Source organism: Zingiber officinale, chromosome 7B, assembly GCF_018446385.1.
Source record: "Zingiber officinale cultivar Zhangliang chromosome 7B, Zo_v1.1, whole genome shotgun sequence".
In the NCBI taxonomy this organism is placed as follows: domain Eukaryota; kingdom Viridiplantae; phylum Streptophyta; class Magnoliopsida; order Zingiberales; family Zingiberaceae; genus Zingiber; species Zingiber officinale.
Genome location: NC_055999.1, coordinates 84,269,567 through 84,291,153, shown reverse-complemented (window position 1 = coordinate 84,291,153; position 21,587 = coordinate 84,269,567). Strand labels below are relative to the sequence as shown.

Below are 21,587 nucleotides of genomic sequence, written 5' to 3'. Positions count from 1 at the left end.
ATAAGTATTAATGAAAAATAATAAACAAAATTAATTAAAAAATAAAACTAAATAAATTAATAAATATATATAAGTATTAATGAAAAATAATAAATAAAATTGATTAAAAAATTAAAATTAAATAGAAATTTAAAAATATATAAGTATGAATGAAAAAATTAATAAATTAAATTAAATTTAAAAATAAAACTAAAAAAAATCAAAAAAAAAATCAAAAAAGATAGAGGGGCAGAACAGACATTTAAAGAGGAGAGAGAGAGGGGGAGGGGAGGTGCGCGTGTCAGGGAGGGGGGAAAAGTAATTTACATTTATATAAGATTATATAGGTTACCTGTAGGGACGCTGGGTAGCCTGGGATCCCCGTCCGACTTCCTTCACCTTCCTTGATTTGCTTATCCAAAATCTCGCGCTCGAAGGTAATCTCAGTAGTGGAATTCTTAAATGATCACCTTCTAAGTGCCTCCTCTTTGTTTTCTTTTATGCATTTTTGAAAATGAAATTTGATTCGTGGCAACCGATCTAGGTTTCTCCCAGATACGACTTTGAAGATCTTCTACCCGTGAGTTTTGCCATCTGATCTGTTCTGTTACGCATTTTCGTGCTTTTTTAGGTCTAATCAGCGTCGTTCGTTGATCTTCGTGGAGTAAATCAGAGGTTTTGGGCAATGTGAGTGTTAAAGCTTGAAAAATTTTCTCGAGGGATTTGCTGAGTGAGTCCGAGTTGATATTTTCCTTAACAAAAATATTGTCTGATAAGATTTGTAATAGCTCGAAGGTTGGCCTTCGGTTAATGCAAACAAAAAATGCAGAAAAAAAAAGAAAGAAAAAAAAAACGTTTTGTTCAGTCAGAGAGAATAATCTGAAAATTATTGTGACTTTTCTACTTTTCCTGCATGTGGTATTGAATGCTATGGAAGCATTTGGTATTAGTTTTGCTTATTTCCAGTGATTTCTCAGGTTTATTGTAAATAAGTTCATTAAATTGGAAATAATATTTGATTGCTAATTTTGGAAAGGAATTGAAAATTTCTATTAATCAAGAGTGATGACCAAGGGGAAGTATGCTTTCTTTTTTAGTTATTATTTTTAATAACTATCTCTTATGTATATCTTTTTTGGTGAAATATCTCTTGTCTTTGTCATTGCTAATGTCTTTCTGATAGTTACGGCAAAAGTAATACACAAAAATATACGATAAATCAATTAATTGTCACCCGCTTCATAATAATACCTTCACCAGCATTTCGTTATTAATTGGATCATAATGATATATCAGGCTACGCCAGCACCATAATAATACCTTCACCCTGCATTTCGTTCCAATGGAATGATAACTCATGTTTTTCTTAATCTCTAGCCTTAGCCTTTAGTATTGTATAGGCTTTCTCTTGACCAATCCATCAAAAAGTGGAACTGAGAGAAATTCTGTCGCCCCTGAAATGAATGATTTTGATATTCTCCATGGTGGTGGTCTAATGGACATGTTACAGAATTGTCAAATAACCAATTATTTTTCTTTTGTATAACAGATTGCTATGGGCTCAAGATTAAGTTTTATGCTTCTGATGCTGGCAGTTAGCTTAGTCTCTGTAAATGCCAGAAATGGGGTTATCTTCAATGATTTAGGTAAGCTATTAATATGGTTTAGCTTAGACAAAAGTTAATAAGTTTTTTGTATTTTTTTGGGTATTTTACAAACCATAATTTGTAGTTTCGTGATTTCCATCAATGGCTCATGACTTTCTTTTTATCTCGTTTTATGGTTGACTATGTTTGTTCTAAAAGTTGCAGTTCTCCAAAAGGATAGTGGAGTAGAAAGTCAAAGTGATGTCAGAAGAAACCAAAAATTTTGCACACTTTGTGAAGATTATGCTTCCCAGGCTTTAAACTACATTGGCAACAATGAAACTCAAAGTGAGATTCTTAGTAGACTTAACAGAGTATGCTCTCGTTTTCATTTTTATGAGAAAGAGGTATGTTCGTCTTATGTTAGAAATTAACTCTTCTGGTTAATTATTTAGTATAACCAAGGAGTTCATGCCTTCTCGCAGTGCAATTCATTGGTAGATCAGTATGTGTCATTTGTTTTCCTGGAGGTTTCAACAATAACTCCTGAGCAATTATGTGAAAAAGTGAATCTCTGTGGGGAGGAGACTGGTCTTTTGAAACTGCCAAAGCAAGAGAATACCTGCAACCTTTGCCATATTGTTGTTGTACAGACTCTTATCAAGTTGAAAGATCCGGATACTCAGGTTAGCATTTAATAGGCTTACTAGGCGATTGTGATAGAACACTGCTCCTTATTCCACACTATCTTTAGCTGTTTTCCTTCATGGCCAGAATATATTTGCTGTGTGATTTCTGAAGTGGTATGGATTTTATTCCACTGTGTGAATGTTACTTGTTCCAGCTTTTATGTAGTAATGCATCACTCATCGTGTTTGCATTTTATGAAATATTATGATTGGAATTTCTCACCTAAATGTTGTACTACAATCAGCATAAATTACCATACACATTTTCAAGACATGCCAACTTATTTCAAGCTAGCATTTATACATAAATATATAATGATTTTATGCTTGAATATGCTATTCTCTCCTATTTTATTGCGGTGCCAAATATATTTGTTTCCATCAAGGTGAATTATTAATCTTCTTCCAACTGGTATTGTATTCCGAAGGAAATGAGGGAACTAACAAGCTTTAAGAAAACTCCTTTTATTTGTATAAAAAGCTTATCTGAACAGAAACCATTGGCTAAAGAATGAAAAAATATTGTGCAAGTGAAAAAGAGTTCATCTTGATTCCATGGAAACACATTCTCACTATTTACCAGGAAACATTCTACCCTGGATAATCCTTTGCATCCTATTAAGATTTGAGTTGAAATATCTTATCCATTAGTTGTTTTCTGAATAGAATTTTTGTAGTAGTATTGCTGAGATGTCATTCCATCTAACTGGAATTCTAACTTAAAACCACACTGTAACCCAAATTAATTGTTCTAGATTCTAGGACATCTGAAATTGCAAAATGCAAAATACAAAATGACTATTCATGGTCACCTATAAGAGCCTTTTTCTACAATTCAGCCCTATTCTAGAAACTCTAAAAAATGCTTAAATTTTATGTTCCCTACTCCTAACAGTGTGATCCTTCTATAATTAGTATTTTTATCACAATATCAATCACTTGTGTTTTACAAATTTGCACAAATATAGCTCTTTTAGGAGGCACTGAACTAGCTGTTAGGTTTTTTACAACTTTGATAGCATATCGTTGGGAAGTCCTCATTGTTTATGTACACTATCCCATTTTCGCTGGTGTGTTGAACCTTTAAATGGACTGTACATCTAGAGTTTCCTATTATACTCAAATCTCACAAACTACTGAATACAACTTGAAATTCTTCCAAAATTTCAGCTTGATGTGGCAGACATTCTTCTTAAGATATGCAGTTCATTGGGAAATTATGGTCCACAGGTGAGCATTTCATTGTTTTTATGCTTCAATATTTCGTCCGAGTTAAACTTGCATTAATTTATGAATTTTTATGGTGATTGGCCCGACTGTCCAGCCAAAACTAAGTTTTGAGATTGTTCATTAACTAAGCTTTTACTTGATAGCTATCTCCACCACTAAAGTTAGTTGCGACTCCAACCGTTCTAAAATGCAATTCCCTGCTTTGTGTTTTAATTACAGTGCCAGATGTTGGTCTTCAAATTTCTCCCGCAAATCCTGATCGATGTCCAGACATTTCTCGAGACAACAGACATCTGCACTGCCATACACGTTTGCGAAGACAATGAACATAGCACTGGATCAATGATTGCTGATGCTTGATCAATGCAATAAACCAACACTAGATCCATGATTGTTGATGTTTGATCAATGCAATAAGCCGTATAATCACGTATTTTATGACTGATTATGTTGGTGCCTAATAAATTTCATGCAACTCCTTTTCTGCCTGCGATTAAACTTGATGAATTAGATTCAGTTCGTAGTCATTTATTATTTTGCTTGTTCTTCATTTTGGGCGCCACTGAAAAACCAACAATATGTTATTCAACTGGCTCTGAGAATAAACGGTTATTGAAGTCCCCACGGATGTGATAGTAATAAAATACTTTGAAGTTAAAGTTATCAAGTTAATGTAGGAAACTCTCGTAATTTGAAAAGGCATGATGAATACATGATCATCATGATTGTGCTAAAATTGTTATTGTCAATGCATTTGTTCTTCTTCCGATGGTGAGTTCATTAAAGTCTCTATGTTATATGAGTGTATTGTTTGGTGTGTACCTTAATTATGAAAACATTGGACATCGTTTTTTTTTTTAAATAATCAATCAAGTACATTGATTATGCTCTATTCTAAAATTAAAGACTAAGAAGCCTCTACAAATGTATTTGTATTTGTTAGCACATCATTTTAATTATATCAAAGTAATCATTTGTGAATTTTATAAACATCATTAATTAAATATAGACCTATAAAGTAATATGCAGCTTGCATTTGAATTTGAGCAGGAAAAATGTAGTCCCCACGTTACTTGATGGAAACTCTCATATAACCCCCACATCTTACTTCATTTTTAAAAACACCATTCATGATTTCAGTTTATCAAAAATAACCTTATCGTCCTCAAAAAAACTATTAATATTTTTAACGCCACTGTTCAATTAAATATTACGACAATGTTGGCGATTGAGAGCGTACGCTAAGAATTTGAAATTACCAAAGAATTTTAGAACTTCGAGGAGTTTTATGAAAAATAAACTAAAGTACGAGGGATGGGAATGAAATTTTCCTAAATCCAAATTCAAATCGGGCGAGATCCAGGCCCCCATAAGCGCCTCCGTTCGAACTCAATAAAACCGCTCCCTCCATTCAAATTCTTTCTTCCTCCCCACCGAAACCCTAGCGATCTTTCCCTCTTTCCCGCCTCCTCTCTCCGATGGCCATTCTTGGCTCAGGAATAGCGTCGGATGCATCAGCCGCTACTCCCAGCTTTCTGCTCAAGGTACGAAATCGGATTACTTCAAGATTTGAAATTGGGGTTTTCCAACTCTGATATTGCCTCTGCGGCTCTTACCGGTTTGAAGGAGGACGGCTTCGATGAGTCGAAAGATGGGCCGAAAGAAGTCAAGCTGCGAGATCTGGAGTCGGTGCTTCAGGTCCAAGGTCTTGTTTTGTTTTTCTCTTTCCTTGTTTCTGGATCGGATCTGTCGACCTTGTTTTGCTCGAGTATTTTTTACCCCCTTCTTTCGTTTAGCAACAATTTATTTGTTTATTCTTGTATCATGCTCTCTGATCTTTGCAAAATGAAAAAACTTCTAACCCTGAAATAAAGATTGGCATATTCGCATGATACTTTCAAGTACAACACGTGCTCATTCGAGTACCTGAGAAAACATGAATAATTGCCGTAAGTTTCGAGTCCGATTAGAAAATGCATGCTTGATTTGTGTTTCTGCCTGCAGTCTGCAAACGACTTTGTGACGATGATTTATCATTTATTTACCTGACTGTATTAGCTTGCGATATCTACAACACGCCCAAACTTTTTTTATAACAAGTATCACTGTAAAAAATGGTTTATATTTGCTTATTAGTTATTGCAATGAACAATGGTTGTATTATTTTTGACAAGATATATACTAGTGCAATTGAACTACAGTTTCATTTATTAATTATTACGACGATCCTCATGATTTGAATTTTGTTTGTTTGCTCATACAATCATGGATGGCTGGTTTAAAATTCTCTAAAATCACAAAACAAATCTGTTTTTCATTCTGTCCAAGTTTTAAGATTCAGGATGACATAGGTGAAGGTTATGCGTCCATAGAATGATGCATGAAGGTCATGAGCCCATAGAAAGATGAAGGTTGAAAATGACCTTATTTTTATCTTTTGAAAGATATGCTTTATCATCCTGTTTTTTACATTTACTGATTGAAATCTTTAAAGATGATTGTTTTCTGTTCCAGACGTTGGGAACCAACCTTCAAATTCGTCAACCATAAATGAAGCCAAGGTACTTCGATGCCAACCAAAAGAAGGAAATTCGTTAATCTCAGTAGCTGCTGAATCATTAGTTTTGGATAAGCTTGTATCAAAGAGCACAAATGATAGTTCAGCTGAAAAAGTTGCTTCTCATCTAACACTGGGTCCTCCTGAGCCTAGTAAAGAGTGTGAGCAAACTAGAGTTAACATTGGCCTTGGAGTGGATCTCAATTATGATCATCCCTCACATATAGCAGAATACGATCCATTTAATCCCTTCAAGAAGTTGGTAGAAATCAAGTCTGCAGATGCTTCTGAGTGTGGAAGTACCACAGGTCCTATGGAGGAAAGCGAACCTTTGAGGAAGTGGAAACAGATGAAACAAAATGGCTTTCTTTCATATTCACACAGTGGCATAGCAGTGCCCAAACAGCAGAGCAGTCAGCCAAGAAAGAGAAAATCTGATAGAAGTCAAAGCAAGAGTGAGTTTTCAAAAAAAGAGCAGATTACTAGGTTCGCAAATCTTGCTGCACCAAGTGGATTACTTTCTGGATTAAATCCAGGAATAATCAACCATGTAAGAAATACAAAGCAAGTTCACTCCATTATAAAAGCTGTCGTGAAATCAGAGAAACATGATGGACAAATTCGGAATAGAATTAGTGACCAAATAGGTAGAGGGACTAAAGAAATTATTGGCAGAAGGAAGGATCATATTCACGACAATGTTTCAACATCTACACATAATCCATGTATTTCTCCAAGCATGGAGTATCTAAGTAAGGAGAATGAAACAGAGATGGCTAAACACAATTTTCATCAAGGAGCTTGTGCAACTTCACAGCTGACCTCTGGATGCGAGGATGATGCACTGACATTGAAACTCTCATCAACTGCTACTTTGGTTTCAGAAATTGCTAGCAGCGGAGCACATGATCATTTTTCTGACAATCAGCAAAATCTTGATTCTTTGTCTATAGAAGGTAACCATTTATTTTCATTTGAGTGTTGGAGTAATGTTTGATAATATTGTAGGTTTAAGAACCTTTAACCTGCAACAGGGAATAAAAACATTTATGAACTAGTAACAATTTGTAAAAGGTACAAATTACAGTAACTCAAAATGAGATAGAATGGTATAACACTATTTAATATATTGTATCAAACAAGCAAAAAATTATTCAACAATACAAAGCATATCAAATAATTAGTAACTTAAATACCTATAATCCTATAGCACCCTAAAGAGTGATTTTTGCCCCTTGTATGCAAGTTTGATGAAAACACAATTCTATAAAGATATGAATGTGATCTGCTTCTATAGATACAATCATGAGAAGAGTGACATGTATTTCAAGTACATATTTGAGCAACATGATTATAGAGTCAATTTTGATTGTGTTGAGCTTATCACACCTCTTTGTCACCGGCTTATTTTTAGCACTACTTACTTGTGTGGCACTTAGACAACTTGTCCCCATAAAGTTGCTAAGTGTAACTTGCTAGAGACTTGTATAAAAGAAGATGAGAGGGATTGAGAGAGCTTGCAACTTTAGTAAGTAAAGAGGGATTTTTATTTTTGATGATTATTACAAATGAAGGAAAGGAAGGTATGTATAGGCATCCTCCCTCTCAAATAAATGGTTAGGATATATTTGATCCTTTGGTATATATTATATGTCTAGAATGTTCCTTAAAATATTTAAATATGATTCTAGAGAAATGCCTAAAGTAATCCTAATCAAGGATCTAGAAGAAAGACCATGGGCCAAGATTATGGGTGAAGAGGGTGGGCCAAAGAGTAAATCAAGAATTTCTCTTGCACTTGACATACAATTCACTCTCGTAGCACTCAGAAGATTTTCTTTAGATGTTGCACATGATCTTTATGTGTCGTGCTATACAATACATAGTTTGTCATCCAAGCATATTACCATAAAGTGGTTGAGATTGGGGTGACTGAGTTTATTCGTAAGGGTGTAAAAAGTAACCAATGCATTTGTAAGACCAAAGGGCATAATTAAGAATTCAAAAGTGTCGTATGTTATTACACATATTGTCTTGGGCTCATCCCTTATTGCAATCTGCATTTGATGCTATCCTAACTGCAAACCTAGTTTGAAGAAGTACTGAGGTTTCCCCGACTGATTAAGAAGTTCAACTATTAAAGGATAAGGTACCTGTTGATTAAAGAAAATTTCTTTTCCCAAAACCTATTAACTATTTTTGTTGATGTTAGGAGTAGGCTATATAGATGTTTAATATATTTGTTTATATATATATATATATATATATATATATTAATATGATCTTAATTCTAATATGCTTTTGTTGAATGATGATAATTGAATGAAAAGAAGAAAAATTATTAGCATAAAAAATATCCGATCCTTTAATGGGTATGAGGATGGATATCCTATCCCCGATGGATATGGGGACAGAGGATATAGAATCCGACCCGAACTCGACCCATTGTCATCCCTACGTGGAGTGACCCATCCTTATTCTTTTGAAATAAAATTGGCGTGTTAAAGGGAAGGATGAATGTAGCATAAGTCTAGCAAATTTGTAGTTGTTTCCACAACTCAGCTAACTCGGAAGTTGCATGCAATAAGGTGCCCTAGCTGATGGATTAGTACCTAACTTTAGCTTGATCAGGTAATTACCTCATGCCTTAGTGGAAGCTTATTTGGAAATTCTTGAGGCATTACATCCTTGTATGCTTTAAACATAGCTTGGATGGCCACTTGTATGAACTGGAGTTGGTAAGATGTTTGCATCATTCAACTTTCACATAGTGGCAATGTAGCTTGGATTTGCCTTCAACTCTCACTTGAATTGTGATGTTGATAGCACCTTAAACTCTACCTTAGCGGCACACTCTGTCGAAACCACACATGCCTTATTTTCACAAATGTACTGAGGGAGTGACTATTAGTAGAGAGGAATTGTAAATGCTAGTCGAAGAACTCTAATACTAACACTACGTGGAAGTCATTCATGGGAACAATGTCTCGATTTCTATTCCATTGTCAGCTCTAGCAATCTTGAGGTTTAATCATTTGGTCCCACTTTCAACAATAAAATTGTCAGTTGCTCTTGTATTTGGCATGACTCATACTTCTTTGTCATTAATGGTTGCACATATGAACATGAAGCCTTTTCTTAGTTAAGGAATGAGTTATGACTTTGTCCTTGAGAGCACTAATTATTTGAAGTGATTCCATGTCAGCTTAGGAGCCTTCATCTTAGAGTTGGCTTCTTCATACCGGCTTATCATGACAATAAGGGTGTTATGTTCAGCAGATGTAATTGACCATGTGTTTCAGTGTTAGTTGAATTGAATTGCTCCTTGAGTTCCTTATTGAAACTCTCTTAAGTATCTATTGAGTGAAGACCTTTACTTGTATTGCCAACTTGCGACACAACCATAGTTGCACAATATCTTGTAAGTAAATGAATGTGCCATTGATACTTGAAGCATCATCTAGTATGCTCTTGAATTCGAAAAATCTTTCAAGGTTATTTAAGAAAGTATCGAGCTCCTTGGCATCGTGGGTACTTTTGTAGATAACTATTATTGTCAATAGGTTAGTGTTGCTTTTGCTAACACTTGAATACCTTGAGCTACCCTCACATGTGTGCTTATGACCTTTCTCATGTGTGCGTGCTTCCACTTCTACCCATAAGTCTTGCAACTCTTGCTCTACTAACATCCTAAGTCCAACGAGCTCCCGTGCAACAACTTTTAGATATACATGGTAAGCCTTTTTGCAATTGACGATGATCGTCTTGGCAACAACACCTTACTCACCACCCTCCATCTCTACGCCATCTACACTTTTAGTGAGATCTCTAATAATAAACTTAGGAAATATCTTCCTCAAGCTATCAAATACTAATCTCTCCTATAGTGGGTTGCACTTTAGAAATAGCTTGCTCCAAGTTAGAAATCCGAGCTTCAGTAGCATCCACCTCCACTACCTTAGCCTCATTGCCCCTACCTTGTGTGTGTTGCACCTTTAGTGCACGAAATTGATTTCCCAAGGTGTCAGTGTCAGATGCCTTTGCTCCTAGAAAAATGCTTAGATGCTTGATGGTGGCATACTAATTGTCACGGGCTTGCATTAAGCACCATCCACCCATGCAATACTTAGACAATTTGGCCCTACAAAGTTGCTAAGTAAGCTTAACTTGCTAAAAACCCAAACAAGAGAAGTAAAGAGAGATTGAGAGGCCTTGAGTCTTTAGTAAGTAAAGAGAGTTTTTTATTTCTAAGGATGATTACAAATGAAGAAAAGAGAGTTATTTGTAGACGTCCTTCTCCCAAATAAATAGTAAGCATCAATTTAATCTGACAATGCACATTATGTGTTCAAAAAGTTCCTTCTCCTAAAAAATATCTAAATGTTTTCATGATGAGTAATGTTAGAATAATCCTGAACAAGTTAGAAAAAAAAATCATGGGCCTCAATCTCTCTTGGCCAAGAGTGTGGGTCAAAGAGTAGATCAAGAATCTCTCTTGGGCTTGAAAATTGGTGGGCTGTGACACCTTGGTGTCTTCAAAACGTTGATCTTGGTGTAGATTGAGTTGAGAGTCACAATGTAATAATGAAAATCTCCATTGTTGGTGTGATCTCTTTTGTGTTGTCTTTGTTGTGATTGTTGTAATTTGAACATTGGTGCTTGACCTCATATTCCTTATATTGCTGAATAGTTTTTGCAGGTATAGTGTGATGGATTAAATCATATAATATTACTCTTATCTTATTTGGAATTATTATAATGAGTATTGTTAACAAATTATTAATGGTTTATGTGATAAAAATTTAGTTGTTACCAAATAGATGAAACTTGGATTGGTAGCTTGTACTTAGTGAGCTATCTCTGAATTGCTCCATCACATAGTTAGCAAGCCATGCAAAGTTGAATGATTTATTGAGTTAATCTATTAAAAGAAAACTTTGCCAAATTGTCTACATTTGAACAACCAATGTAGCTTTGAACTGTTTGGTATGCCCATCTTGTCAGAATGCATTTTTTTTTCTCCTTCATCATTGTCTACATTCTCAATAGTATAGCATTTTATTTATAATTTTAGCACTAGAATTACTATTACTATGGATCACTTGCACATCAATGTCCAATGAGATCAGAAATCAGAATCTCACCTAAGGAATCAGTCACCTTGCTCAGTTGTGCTAGGAGAATTCCTCCGTTTCTGGACGAGTAATAGTCAGTTTCTAGTTGGGTTTATCGACTTACAATAATTACTATATAATTTACCATGGTTTCAGTTTACTGGAAACACTTGTTATTTTGCTTGGTTTGAACAAATGCAGAACTTGAAATATCTGATTGGTTCTTTGGATTTTTTTCAACAAAAGCCCATTCACTGATATGAAAAATCTGGCCCTGCACCACCATTATCAGGACCATTGTCCCAAAGCTGTGGTGGTTGTTTTGATCACCATTTCTGCTGGCGAAGCTCATCTATATAGGATTACCATTAAAATGGAATAACGTTTACTGCATTGACTGCAATGAAAAATAAGTGTTTTTTTTTTTCAAGTATTGCTGATCAATGAAAAAAAGAAATAACAGTGTTAATTGTGGAACAGTTATAATACTATCATTACTAGTAACTAATAAGAAATGATTCATTATTCATTTATTTCGAAGTTCTCCAACAATTAGAATAGTGAGCTCTTTATATCCTGTATTTGCTGAATTTTTATTGATCAATAAATATTTTCCATTAAGTTTTTTTCTCTGGTTTGTGCTTCACAGCACTAAGTGTGAATGATACTTAAAATTATGTGCCAGAGCATTTGGTTTAATTTGATACCACCAAAACTAACTTGACAATGATTGCAGCTGCTAAAATTGCATCTCAGTGGTTAGACCTTCTTCAACAGGATATCAAAGGGCGCCTTGCTGGTAATAGCCTCTTTAATTTAAAGTATTATCAGTTGTTGATTACTATAACTTAGTTATATATCATGTTTTGATTTTGTATGAAGCACTAAGGCGTAGCAAGAAGAGGGTAAAGAATGTCATACTGACTGAACTACCATACTTGATTTCCAAAGAATTTGCACCCAATCAAGAAAATGAACCTCATTCTTCACAATCATCTGAGTTTGCTTGTTCAACCAAAGAGATGCATGTGTCACGTTGGAAGTCACTTTTCAGTCAGATGGATAGAGCACTGTCTGAAGAGGGAAAACAACTTGTGAGTGCCACCTTCTCTCTCAATTCTTATGCAATTTCTTTTTGTGAGATGTGTAGTGTTAAGTGTAGCATGTGAAATGATCAATTGCTTTAGTTTTACATTCCCATCTAAGGTTATCGTTTCTATTCCCCTTTATGTTTAAGATGTTAAGAGTTCTTTCATTTGCTACCATAGATTTTGATAAGTGGTTTTCAATATATATATATAGACCTAGAAAAATAAAATTTTACCCATTACTAGATAACTTTTCCACCTTTTTTTAAATCTGAACTCAATTTAGAAAATATGAAAGAATCGGGGTGCCCGGGCGAGTATCTGGGCGTCTGGACTTGTGAGGGTCATCCAGGAGTGTGCAGGGTAAGCGTGTGCAAGGTAAAAGTTATATATATATATATATATATATATATATATATATATATATCAAAAGTTGCGTATTTGTCACTCCTTTTGCAGTTTTAATACCAATCAATGATTTTAAACATGTAAAGGTTAGGGTTAACTAAGCTACCAAATTACACAGCCTTAGTGTGGCAAGTCTTTAAATAGATCGAGTATAATGCAACAATTTTTATAGTTGAGATAAAAACAACTTACAAATTAAAAGAGATTATCTTTCATTTAATTATTTTAACTCAGATTATGATTTCCCATCTCAACTATAGATAGGTCATTATCAAACTTTTCCACAATTTTTCATGGAGGAAAGGTCATGGTAGTTGTTTCCACTACGACGGCTTGTAGGTCAAAATCTCAGTTCAACTTAAATGGAGAGTTGGATTTCAGTTTAAACCATTGTGTAATTCATTCCTATTTTTTCTTAAACTTTTTTATTTGAACATTTGATTTCAAAAATTTATTCTTCACTCTCATGGATCTTTTGTCGATATTATTTGACTTGTCCTCCAGGAGAATTGGTTAAAACAAGTTCAAGAAATGCAACTACACTGTGAGAACGGTCTTAAGTTTGTCGGCTCATCCGTTTCTTCACATTTAATTTCAGCGGACAATCCAAGGTTTGCTTTTTACAAATATTTAGCAGCAAAACGTAGATTACTAATGCACGCATCGAAACTCCTATATGTACTTGCCAACCAAGTAAATAAAATGAAGTTTCCTTTGTAGAACTTGTAAAATTTTCATACTCATTAAAAAGACGGTAGTATATTGATACTAGTTTTTGTTTATATATTTTAATATTCCATAATCACATTCATCCTATTAGGGTAAGAGAAATTGTTCTTTAGCATTCTTCATCGAAGATAAGATGATCTATATGGTCTCGGTTGCATGTTGTAATACAGTTTATGGGATCTATATGGTATAAGTGGTTAAGTTTGTAGTCAAGATGGTCCAAATATATGATTTAGGCAGTCCATTATACAAAATATATGGCCAAATTGTAGTCAAATTAAAATGATCGAGTTAAAATAGTCAAGTAAAACTGATAAAATAGATAATAGTGAAATTTTCTTTTAAGGTTTAAAATTTTCTTTTTATAGAGATTGTTTATATCAAAATATTTAAAATACTGCATGGTTGACCCAAACTTTTCTCTTTGAAATGGATTGCTTTGATGATTACTTTGTTATAAAATATTGCCAATGAAAATATAAGTAATCATGTACTGTTGTGTATTTGTATAAATATAAGTGCTCTCGGATATTCTTCAACTTCTATGATACATCGCCTTCCTACGCTAAGGAAACACTAGTTTATGCTAGAGTTGAAAGATGCATTCAAAGGTTAAGTTGATGGGCCTTTTTTTTTTTCCCATTTGTTTGATGGGAAATTTTGTAATCTTGTCTATTAGCCCTTCTGATACCTACAGAATCTGATTCATTTGCCTTCTTTATTTATTCTTGTTTATGGTTTTTTGTTTCACAGTAAATTTAATGCACCTGAGGCTTTGGAGCTTAAGTATGCGGTGTGGGCCGCTGCAGCTTCCATATACTCTACCTGCAACTTAATCACGAAAACAGATAAGTCGTGAAGAACTACTTTCCTCGATCTTTTCTTTTTTCCACCACTAATTAACTATTTATATGGCGCACACATCTTGTGTGCGTCAATTTCTATAACATGTTGTGCACAATCAAATTACTAAAAATTAAGTTGCCAGTAATTGTGAGTTTTCCTCAGAAAGCTAACCATGTGATGATCCTATCTTCAAGTCGCAACCAGCGTTAACTTGTGATGTTATTTCCTTATAATCTGGATGCTTACAAGAAGCATTGTACTCTGCTCGAGTATCTCTTGGGAGACCAATTTTATGATTAGTTGCTTGCAAATCATCTGTTGTTAGTTACGTTGCTGTATTATTGTTTTGAGAGCTTAGACGATGACAATTGATTTTCAGGGAAAAAAAAAGGAAGAAAATCTTATAAGATAGTGTTCTTGGTGTTTGTTTTATTCCCGGTGAAAGAGTGAATGTTCTATAGTTTCTAATTATTCAAAAGGTACCCCATTTATAGAGGAAATACCTTACCAGGCTCATCTCTGCTTGAGTCGTTTAGGCGTGCTCGCCGCCACTCGCCCATTGCACTACCTGCTACATCCTCTGGTGCATAACTTAAATGATCCGATGAGAATAAAAGAGACTAAGGGCACTTTTGTTTTTTCCCGGAGAAACACTAGTCATTCGTCAGACAAAAAATACAGCCGTCCATCAGAGGTTACAATCTTAATAGTCGGGCAAAAATAAAAGTTCATAATGCTTCGGACTAACTTCTTATTTAGACATTTCTTCGATTAACTCCCAGACTCTGTTTTTTCGAAAAGTTGTTTCTTCAACCAATCAAAAGGCTGCAAAGACGGATTATAATTATGATCAAATGAAAAGATCTCATGCTTGAAGACAATAACAAGTATAAAAAGAGTCCAAATAATAATAACTACCAAGCAAACAAGTATTGCCCAATAAACAATACTCATATTGGGATCATTGTGAACACCAAATGTGCTATGATGAACCCTAGAGTCCACTGATCATCTTCTCATCCTTAGCTGGTTGTCCAATATAAATTGCAATACTACTGATGGTTGAAAACATGAGCACAACTTCAAAAAAATATACATGGACCTCCCAATCAACTTCCATAAACAATTTGTTAATTGGGCTTCCGTTTGAGGAATGAAAACAATGAAATCATGAAATTACTTGCCCACCACTTACATTGATTGTGCTCACAACTGTAAATGAACAAATGTTCATGACAAGCTCAATATTTGGTTCGAAAAGTGCTCATTCACATTCCTTCAATATGAAAATATACAAAATAAATAAACTTGAATATTAGTGAACTTGGTTCATTAATCTAAAAACAACAAACAATTCATACTTATGATAGTATTTATGTTTATTATTTCTTGATATCTTATAAATTTTCTAATTCCAAAGTATTTATAGTATGTTAAAAATGAGAAAGTTATATAAACTTCATTTATGGGATTGATGGGTTAATAAAATTGTAACATTAACCTTATCTCTAGTTAAACTTGGTAAAATATTGAGTTCCACTCACGCTTGATGAGATTTTTTTATAAACAAGCTTGAACTTGTTTCTAATCTTGGCGACATAAAGAGACAAGCAAGAAGATAGTTGAGCATGGTTTGGCTCAGATCACTTACAACTTTGTTTGCCCTTTCCCCATCTTCCTAATAGGAATGCATTACTTGGAGCTTGTGCTTGTTGTTGCATTCCAATCTCAACTATCTATATTCTATCATGCTCGCATTCATGAAATCGAGAATATACAACTCGTGTATAGAGCATATAGCATATTTCAATTGTTATTAAATCAACTCTATATATTCTTTCTTCTTCTTCTTCTTCTTCATCAGAAGAGGAAGAAGAAAGACAAAAAATACAATCAGCTCTCCAGAAATCCTTTTCAAAATCTTAGATTTCTAGCATTTCTCACTGCTTAATCACAATGTCAAGCATTGCAGGTAAATCCAAGCATAAAAAGGAAAAGTTTTTTTCAGCAATGAACCCTAATCTTAAGAAATGGGAATCCCAATTCCCCACCCCTATTCCCAAACAGAGAAACATATATCCACTACGGAGTTATGATTTTAATTCCCTGAAATCCTCTTATTCCAAGCAAGTATTAAGAGAACGACTAAATCCGAAAACACAACAGATCTGCTACGAGAGCAGAACATGAAGAAAACTTGCCAGCATGATAATTCCTCCAAGGACAACTCTGAACAAGTTCTAGGGTAAATGGATAGCAAAGAGAAAAATATTCGATCGAGGATCTTCTGAACCTGGATGAGCCAGAGGGCGGTGACAGTGGCAGCCACACCCCAGGTGGCTGCAGCGGCGACGTCCGTTGGTTGCGGTCGGAGGCGCGGCCGGAGGAAGTTGAACAGACCTGATCCGGCGGCGGCGGCGGATCCAATTGCCATATCTGGCCACAGCCAAAACGATCGATTAGGTGAGAAGAGGAGAGTCTGCATGGAGAAAGGTTGCTTTTTCTACAGTCATCCAGCGATCAAGAAAACAAATGGACGGCTCACGTAATTAACGAAAAAGCACACTATTCTTTTATTTATTTATATTTTTAGGAAATGATCACAAGAAAATAACAATTACGTATGTAATGTTTTTCGTATAATCAAAAGTAGCTAATTAATTGAAATAAGTAGTTTTATGAAAAAAAAAATTTAGAACACCGCTTCTCTGTAAATAATAATAATAATAATAGATCTATTATTTTAATATCCTCTAATATCAATACCACGAATACGAAAGAAAATAAATATAAATAATTAGATAAATCTTAAGTCATCGATTCTTAAGGATCGATCTTTAACTATCCTATCAAAATCACGTGTCTATCATCATGTACTATGCCCTGACTCGCCTCTCTCTGTAATGATCATATGACACTGCTCTTTCAAATTTTTTTTTTTATCATATGATATATCAATCCGTCGAGAAGACACCATTGATCTCAAGACATTATTCAACATTATTAATTTTTACCATACCCATTAAATCATGAATTGATCGCTAGTTGTATGAATATATAAGATAAGTTCGTGTGTATTTCTTGGGATAATGATATAGTTGTTAGGTCCTTTAAACAATTAATTAGATATTTAATGATTGAATCTCATTTAGTGATCGGTAAGTACTTTCTGATTTACTCTAGTAGTAGTTGGAAAATTTGTATAGGATTGTACTGGTCAACTATAGATAGTTAGCTTTAATAGTTGAATAGCTAGATTAATAAATTGTAGTAGCTATGATTTTATAATTGCTATCATAGTTGTAGCAGCTATAGTTTCATAGTTACTACAATATAAAATTATCTTGTTCAATAACGTGTAACATGAAATTGTAATGGTTATAATTACGATAGTAACTATGATTTCGTAAATGGTATATGATCCCGTCCGGAAGCTGAGTCGGATGAAGGCGGGCCTTGATATACTGAAAGTTGACGGAAGTCGCCGAAGCGCAGGATCTACCTGGCACCCCCCCTGAGAAGTTCATATGGACGGCTGACAAAGGAAGACGACCAGGACGATGACACTGCGGTCCTGCGCACACTCAGACGAGCCCATGAGTCGTTAGAGACCAGAAACTAGGAAAATAGTCCCCGGGTCAGGTCCTCCGACGCTCAAGTCAGGTACTTTTTCCCCAGAAAGCACAGAGAAAGGACGAAAAGTAAAGACTCGTCAGAAATGACGAGTGAGCGTAGGACCGCAGTGTCATCGTCCTGGTCATCTTCCTTCGTCAGCCGTCCGTGTGAACTTCTCGGGGGGTAGATCCCACGCTTTGGCGACTTTCCGTCAACTTTCAGTACATCAAGGCCCACCTCCATCCGACTCAGCTTCCGGACGGGATCAAATTTGGCGCCGTCTGTGGGAAGACAACAACCTGTTCCGGAACGTGAAGATGGAGGAGTCTGGCCGCATCAATGTTACCATGACCGCCGGAGAGTACGAACTCTTCAAGGAGGCCAAAAGGCGAGCAGCCTCCGAGAAGCAAGCGACTGTCTCTCGACCACGCCAAACTCCTGCTGAAGCTTCTAAGGATCCCATCCCTATCTCGGATCGGGGCTCTAAGAGAAAACAACCTGAGATATTTCCACAGGTTACTTATCATGAGCCCACCGTGGGGTATTATCAACCAGAGCCCCAGGGCCACAACCTCAAGAAAGAACAGCCGTAAGTCTCCATGGCTGAAAGTTCCTTGCCCAGAGATTCGAAGAAGGGGAAGGCTCTCATCATCCCGGAAGTGTTCCCGGAAGACCCGGATGAGAGAGTGTCATTCTCAGCCAGGATTTTAAATGAAAGATTGCCCAAGGGCTATAGGGCCCCGTCGATCGGAGAGTATGACGGGAGCAAAGACCCGGAAGAGCATTTACGCAAGTTTAAAAATGCAGTCCTATTGCACCAATACATTGCTGCTGTCAAATGTCGAGTTTTCTTGAACACTCTAGCTGGCTCGACATTAAAATGGTTTGATGGGCTATCTCAAGGATCCATCACTTGTTTCTTGGACTTCAAGACGACCTTCCTACATCGATTTGCTAGTAGTAAGAAATATCAGAAGACAAATCACTGTCTTTTCGCTCTAAAGCAAGGGTCGACCGAGCCCTTAAGAAGTTATATCAACCGCTTTAATCAAGTGGCTCAGGATGTCCCCACCGCCACTTCGGAGATTCTATTGAGCGCATTCTCTCACGGATTAGGGGAAGGAGAATTCTTCAGAGATCTCATCAAAAATCCCGCTCGGAATTTTGATGAGATGGTGGAAAAAACTGCCTGCTACATGATAAGGCACTAAAATCTATATTAAATGTGACAAATAGGCTTATCAAATTAACAATTTAATATTCACTGAACCCCTTAATTTCACAATAACGTTATAGTAACGAGCCCAGGATCGATCCCGAGGAACCAACGATAGAATGTAATTTAGGATTGTATTTTTATTCCTATTTTTGGGGTTTTCGATATAAAAATGGAGTTGGGGGTTTTAAAGCTTTGAATATAAATCTACAAAGGAAAACACAGCAGTAAAGAAATTAATCTAAAGCATAACTAAAACCTACCTATGTGCCAATAATCAAACCTTAACGCATTGTCACTCCTACATTGAGATTAAATCATTGACACTCTTAAACTAAGAATAAACAACAAGACTTAAATGAATACGTTCTAAAGCAAAATTTAAATCTTAACTACAAAAACTAAGCTACTCAACAGTGCTAAAATTTAAGCTAAAGCTAAATTAACAACAACTTCAAAAGCAATTAAAACTGAATTACTCAAACACTTGAATTAAAACAATTAAGCTAAGAAGAACTATGCTAATGAATCCAAACAACATTAACTGAAATCTAAATCTGTAAACAGTAAAATGAATACAAAAATTAAACCCTAAACCATCTCAACTCCAAATCTCTTCTCACGGCAATTTCTCCTTGCCGTCACACAAGGAAACAACAGAGAACACTCCAACTGTAATCAGAGAAGACAACCTCAGTAGCTACACTCAGCTCAGCCTTCACCAGCACCATCGGAGACCACTCCAAACGAAGCTAATGAAGATCGGTGCCGCCCAACTCGGAAAATCTGAAAATCTGTGAGCTGCAACCTCAGATCTGATGTGGAGAAGATGATGGATGGAAGGTCGTCAGGAATGGTCCAGTAGCAATGGAGGAACACCGCCAAAGCTCACTGATGGAAGCGGAACCACCGATTGGAGGAACACCTCACAATCGGCAGCGGCAGAAGCAGAGGTTTGCGGAGCAGAATTCTCGCCGTAGGAACACCTTGAAGCGAGGTCAGATCATCAGGAGATGGTAGCAAGCAGCTGAGAACGTCGTCGGCGATGAAATTGGCTGGAAAATTGATCTAGAGATCGAGATGGTGGTCGGAATCTCGGAGAACGCCGCGGGACGCGAAGAACGGCGCTGTGGAGAATCGACGAAGAAGCTGGCTACTGTAGCTTCTCATTTAAATCAGATCTGGATCTGGAATGGACGGTTGAGATGATTCTGGGCTAAATCAACGGTGAAAAGTCATCCAAAATCTGATCCGAAGGTACTGATGTTGATCTAGGGTCTGGATCTACCCTCCCGTAGGTTGGATTGATCATATCATCACTGGATGGCCCAGATCGGCCCAGTCTTCATTGAACGGTCCAGATTAAGTCGGACTGGATCAATAGCTAGATGAACTCAGATCTGCATCAAAACTTCTGGATCTTCGTCAATGGCTCAGATCTGCTCCCCATTAAGTTGGATCGGCCAGATCTTCAACGGATGGTCCAAATCTGTCCTATTCTTGATGAACGGCTCATAATGCTCAATGGCTAGATCTTCTCGTTTGAACTCCGATTTGAGCCCAATTTCGGTCCAAATATATCCAAATCCAAGATCCTTTGATGCCTACAAAATAAGAATCAAATATTAGCATCAAATAACACCAAAAATAATATAATTTGCAATTAAGTCCAAAAATACACACTATGCACAAAATGTGATGTAACCATGATTTAAACTATGAAATCAACATCAAACCATGCATATATGAATCAAAATAATGCAGTAAAATCATGGTTATCAAATCCCCCACACTTAGTTTTGAACGTCCCGTGCAAGTAAAGAAAACTAAAAATTATCTCCACAGAAAATTCCCTAGCAATACCTAGAAGATAGTAAAAGGAATTTAACTAAAACCATATACAAATCACTAACAATCATGAATACAATCCAAACAATAATCAGTATGTATGGTAGTTTCAATCCAATTGAAAAATTAAGCAAGTTGCAATCTCACAAGGGATTTACCTAATCTATCTCTCACACTCAAGCATGTGTATAAGTGGAGAACACTCAATGCAACTCACAACATTCACTACCATAAGCTTGCTTATTTTCTACTTCTCCACCACTATAAACATAGCATACATGAATCAAAAGGAATTTATCATGAAGAATTGAAATGGAAGCAAGAAGAACAATGAAAGTGGATGAAATGGCAAAAGAAAAGTATTAAATGAAGGAAATGAGAAGATGAGAGTTTTGGAGGAATATACTTGATGAGTTGACCAATTTGATGTGTAAAGAGATGAATATCATTTGTTGTTACCAATTCAAAATATCAAGTTAACCTCCCCTTCAATTTGATGGCAAACAAAGAATCTTGATACTCTATCTTCCACTTGATACTCTCTTGATGTGCCAATTTTCAATGTATTTTTTTTTTCTTCACTGTCTTTGCACTTAAATTTCAGCATTTTGGAAGCTCAAAAATAATCTCAACTCATGAAGAATAACTCCCTCCCCCACACTTAAAATTTGGCCGTCTCGGA

At 35.8% G+C, this 21,587-nt stretch overlaps 3 protein-coding genes across 9 annotated transcripts; 2 read left to right on the top strand and 1 right to left on the bottom strand.

Annotated features, from left to right (window-relative positions):
- Nucleotides 1–312: 312 nt before the first annotated feature.
- Nucleotides 313–4,108, top strand: LOC122006174 (prosaposin-like). 7 transcript variants are annotated; one of them, XM_042561565.1, is made up of 7 exons: nt 314–416; nt 524–559; nt 1,529–1,625; nt 1,791–1,972; nt 2,051–2,251; nt 3,425–3,484; nt 3,704–4,108. In XM_042561565.1, exons 3-7 carry the CDS (start codon nt 1,535–1,537, stop codon nt 3,842–3,844), a joined length of 675 nt encoding a protein of 224 aa, XP_042417499.1. In that variant the 5' UTR covers nt 314–416; nt 524–559; nt 1,529–1,534; the 3' UTR covers nt 3,845–4,108. The 7 variants fall into 7 exon arrangements, with proteins under 7 accessions (XP_042417500.1, XP_042417499.1, XP_042417495.1 ...); XM_042561561.1 differs by having other exon boundaries at nt 1,785–1,972; XM_042561563.1 differs by lacking the exon at nt 524–559 and adding an exon at nt 611–666 and having other exon boundaries at nt 329–416; nt 1,785–1,972.
- Nucleotides 4,109–4,899: 791 nt separating this feature from the next.
- Nucleotides 4,900–14,615, top strand: LOC122006173. The gene is made up of 7 exons (XM_042561560.1): nt 4,900–5,028; nt 5,111–5,189; nt 5,999–6,997; nt 11,892–11,954; nt 12,038–12,249; nt 13,156–13,262; nt 14,134–14,615. The coding sequence occupies exons 1-7, from the start codon at nt 4,963–4,965 to the stop codon at nt 14,237–14,239; spliced, it is 1,632 nt and encodes a 543-aa protein (XP_042417494.1). The 5' UTR covers nt 4,900–4,962; the 3' UTR covers nt 14,240–14,615.
- Nucleotides 14,616–14,837: 222 nt separating this feature from the next.
- On the bottom strand, nt 14,838–16,742 carry LOC122006172 (ubiquinol-cytochrome c reductase complex 6.7 kDa protein-like). Its single transcript, XM_042561558.1, has 2 exons — nt 16,520–16,742; nt 14,838–15,051 (listed from the first exon to the last, which is right to left on the bottom strand). The coding sequence occupies exons 1-2, from the start codon at nt 16,709–16,711 to the stop codon at nt 14,998–15,000; spliced, it is 246 nt and encodes an 81-aa protein (XP_042417492.1). The 5' UTR covers nt 16,712–16,742; the 3' UTR covers nt 14,838–14,997.
- Between the last annotated feature and the right edge of the window lie 4,845 nt (nt 16,743–21,587).